The sequence below is a fragment of the Staurois parvus genome, unplaced genomic scaffold (genome assembly GCF_062004578.1).
Source record: "Staurois parvus isolate SC_StPar_1 unplaced genomic scaffold, SC_StPar_1.0 ptg000221l, whole genome shotgun sequence".
NCBI classification, from domain to species: domain Eukaryota; kingdom Metazoa; phylum Chordata; class Amphibia; order Anura; family Ranidae; genus Staurois; species Staurois parvus.
The window spans coordinates 4,164,320-4,167,813 of record NW_028318017.1 but is presented as its reverse complement, the minus strand read 5'-3'; the positions used below and the strand labels follow the sequence as shown (position 1 = coordinate 4,167,813).

General features: G+C 49.3%; 1 protein-coding gene across 1 annotated transcript; it reads left to right on the top strand.

Moving 5' to 3' along the window:
- Positions 1-215: 215 nt before the first annotated feature.
- Positions 216-2,855, top strand: LOC149460826 (gastrula zinc finger protein XlCGF66.1-like). Its single transcript, XM_089679261.1, has 4 exons — positions 216-261; positions 2,056-2,169; positions 2,443-2,577; positions 2,664-2,855. Exons 2-4 carry the CDS (start codon positions 2,074-2,076, stop codon positions 2,853-2,855), a joined length of 423 nt encoding a protein of 140 aa, XP_089535387.1. The 5' UTR covers positions 216-261; positions 2,056-2,073.
- The last annotated feature ends 639 nt before the right edge of the window (positions 2,856-3,494 follow it).

Here is a 3,494-nt window from a genome sequence, read left to right as displayed (position 1 = left end):
GAGAGACAGAAATTGTTCATTGCTCAAGGAACCCCTAGAAACCTTTGGAGGAACCCTGGCTGAGAAAGGCTGCAGTTCCTCTGAGCTCCACAAGGTGGTGATCTCACTTCTACCCAGACAGGAAGTCTCTATGGAAGACAGACAAAAAGTGATGTCAGGTACAGACAGGAAGTGATGTCAGGTACAGACAGGAAGTTCCGGGTGAGAGGTGAGCGGGGAGGAAGTAGAGAGGAGACGTTGGTGGAAGTGGCAGCAGAGGAGGTAATAAGATGTTATTTCCTATTTACACCCAGTAACCCCCCGTCATGTCCATCCTCTTCCTCCATAGTCACGCCCGTCCTCTTCCTCCATAGTCACATCCGTCCTCTTCCTCCATAGTCACGTCCGTCCTCTTCCTCCATAGTCACGTCCGTCCTCTTCCTCCGTAGTCACTGTGACGTCTTTTATCTCCAGCAGATGATGATACACACATATATAGTGTGGGAACCCAGATGAACCCCTTCAGGGGCACAACATTCCCCCACTTCCGGGGCCGGAACATTCTCCTCATTGTGGACCTTAGCAGTCTCTTGTAATGAGATACAGATTCGGGTTCTACTGAATTTAGCCCTTCCATGCCCTTCCCTTGAAGATCCCAACCTCCCCCCACTCCTGACTACCTCCTCCATGTACCCCGGCTCCTCTGCCCCTCCTGCAGGCTTGGGACCGGCATGGCGGGTGGAGGGGGATGAGTTCTTGGATCTCCCCTTTGGTGAATGAACCCAGAAGAGACGAACATTTCATGACTTCCAGGCTCAGAGCTGTCCTTCCCCGGTCACTGTGGTCAGGGAAGGAGAGGAGGAATCCCCATCTGTACTGATCACCTTCACTGGGGTCCATAGGTGATGATGGAGGTCTAATAGAGCCCTGGTGTCTCCTTAAAGAGGACCTGTCATTTCTACTGTGATGTCACATAGGGGGTTCCTGACATGGGATGGTCACACCCCGGAGGGAGAGCAATTATTCTGGGGCCGTTATTTTTGGTTGACTCTAAACTGATGATCTGTAGGAGCTTTTAATATGTCATCTTTGAACCATGTTGGGTACTATGTCCCCATGCAGCAACTGCTCTCCCCTTACTATCTCCACGTGCAGCAACTGCTCTCCCCCTACTATCTCCATGTGCAGCAACTGCTCTCCCCCTACTATGTCCCCGTGCAGCAACTGCTCTCCCCCTACTATCTCCACATGCAGCAACTGCTCTCCCCCTACTATGTCCCCGTGCAGCAACTGCTCTCCCCCTACTATCTCCACGTGCAGCAACTGCTCTCCCCCTACTATCTCCCCATGCAGCAACTGCTCTCCCCTTGCTATCTCTCTGTGCAGCAACTGCTCTCCCCCACTATGTCCCCGTGCAGCAACTGCTCTCCCCCTACTATGTCCCCGTGCAGCAACTGCTCTCCCCCTACTATCTCCCCATGCAGCAACTGCTTTCCCCCTGCTATCTCCCCGTGCAGCAACTGCTCTCCCCCTTCTATGTCCCCATGCAGCAACTGCTCTCCCCCTACTATGTCCCCATGCAGCAACTGCTCTCCCCCTACTATCTCCACGTGCAGCAACTGCTCTCCCCCTACTAACTCCCCATGCAGCAACTGCTCTCCCCCTGCTATCTCCCCATGCAGCAACTTCTCTCCCCTACTATCTCCCTGTGCAGAAACTGCTTTACACTACTATCTCACCATGCAGCAACTGCTCTCCCCTTACTATCTCCACGTGCAGCAACTCCACCTCTCATATGAGATTTCTGTCTTTTGTAGTATTTTGATGGAGGTAAATGGACAGCCTGGCTTTTATATATATGGTGATGGGAGGGATGTGTGGTACTTTTACTGCACACTGTTTACTGCACAGCAAGGAGACGGCAGGCTGCTTACAAATGGAGCTCAAAAGACCTCTAAGTAACCCAAACTAGTTCCATTTCCCACTGAGGGCAGCCTGCCCATTAAATCCTTATGTTCCCATACTAATATTGTACAACCAATACCATCAAGATATTTCTCTGCTATCTGTCTACAGAGCACCCCCATAGATCACATGACCAAATCAATGAGGATGGAGGAGGACCAGAGGCACATGACTGAGAGGATATTAAACCTCACCCTGGAGATCATCTACCTGCTGACTGGAGAGGTGAGGAGGATTCTGGGAGGTCACATGACATCACTCTTATCTCTATTAATAAAACACAGACCTGACTGCAGAGATGAGGAGGATTCTGGGAGGTCACATGACATCACTCTGATCTCTATTAATAAAACATGGACCTGACCGGAGAGGTGAGGAGGATTCTGGGAGGTCACATGACATCACTCTTATCTCTATTAATAAAACACAGACCTGACCGGAGAGGTGAGGAGGATTCTGGGATTCTAACATGATATTCCTATTGGTTCCTCAATACAGAGATTTCCTCCTCGGAAGTCAGGTGATCATATGACCATCACAGTGCCTCCATGTGACTCCCTAAACCCTGAGAGACACAACATGCAGAAGATTCTAGAAGTCACCAAGAAGATGATGGAGCTGCTGACAGGAGAGGTGAGCGGTGCCAGGAATTCTGGGACATTCTCCAGTAACAGACAAGGGATGTGTCTGGATGGTGACTGTATCATTGTGTGTGTCAGGTTCCTATAAGGTGTCAGGGTGTCACTGTCTATTTCTCCATGGAGGAGTGGGAGTATTTAGAAGGACACAAGGATCTCTACAAGGACGTCATGATGGACAATCAGCCGCCCCTCACATCACCGGGTAAGAGGAGACTTTATTGTAAAGGAGAGAGCAGTACGGAGGATCCACCTAGATCCCCCATCATCTGATAAACACATAGAAACAATGGATTCAGTCAGTGTGTGTGTTTCCTACAGATGGATCCAGTCATGGGAACCCACCAGAGAGATGTCCCCGTCCTCTGTATTCCCGGGATTCCACACAGGAAGGTCACACCATCCCTCACCATCATCAGGTAGATGGATCCAGTCATGGGAACCCACCAGAGAGATGTCCCCATCCTCTGTATTCCCGGGATTCCACACAGGAAGATCACACCATCCCTCACCATCATCAGGTAGATGATGACAATTATTGGTAGTTGTGATTTATACACAGCATGTTTGTTACAATGAATGTTTTATTATATCTTTCAGAGTGGAATCCTCGAGGATTATAATATTGTTGTTAAAGAAGAGTATAAAGAGGAGGATGAGGAGTATGGAGTGATGGAGGAGTTCTCTGAAGGACACAAGGATATGATGGAGCCAACTAATACCAGGAACCCCCCAGAGAGATGTCCCCGTCCTCTGTATTCCCGGGATTCCACACAGGAAGGTCACACCATCCCTCACCATCATCAGGTAGATGATGAACAATCACTAATAGTATCATTAGGATCTGTACATTATCTGCATTGTTACAACTGATTTCTATATTCAGAGTGGAAACCTGAGAGATTCTAAAGT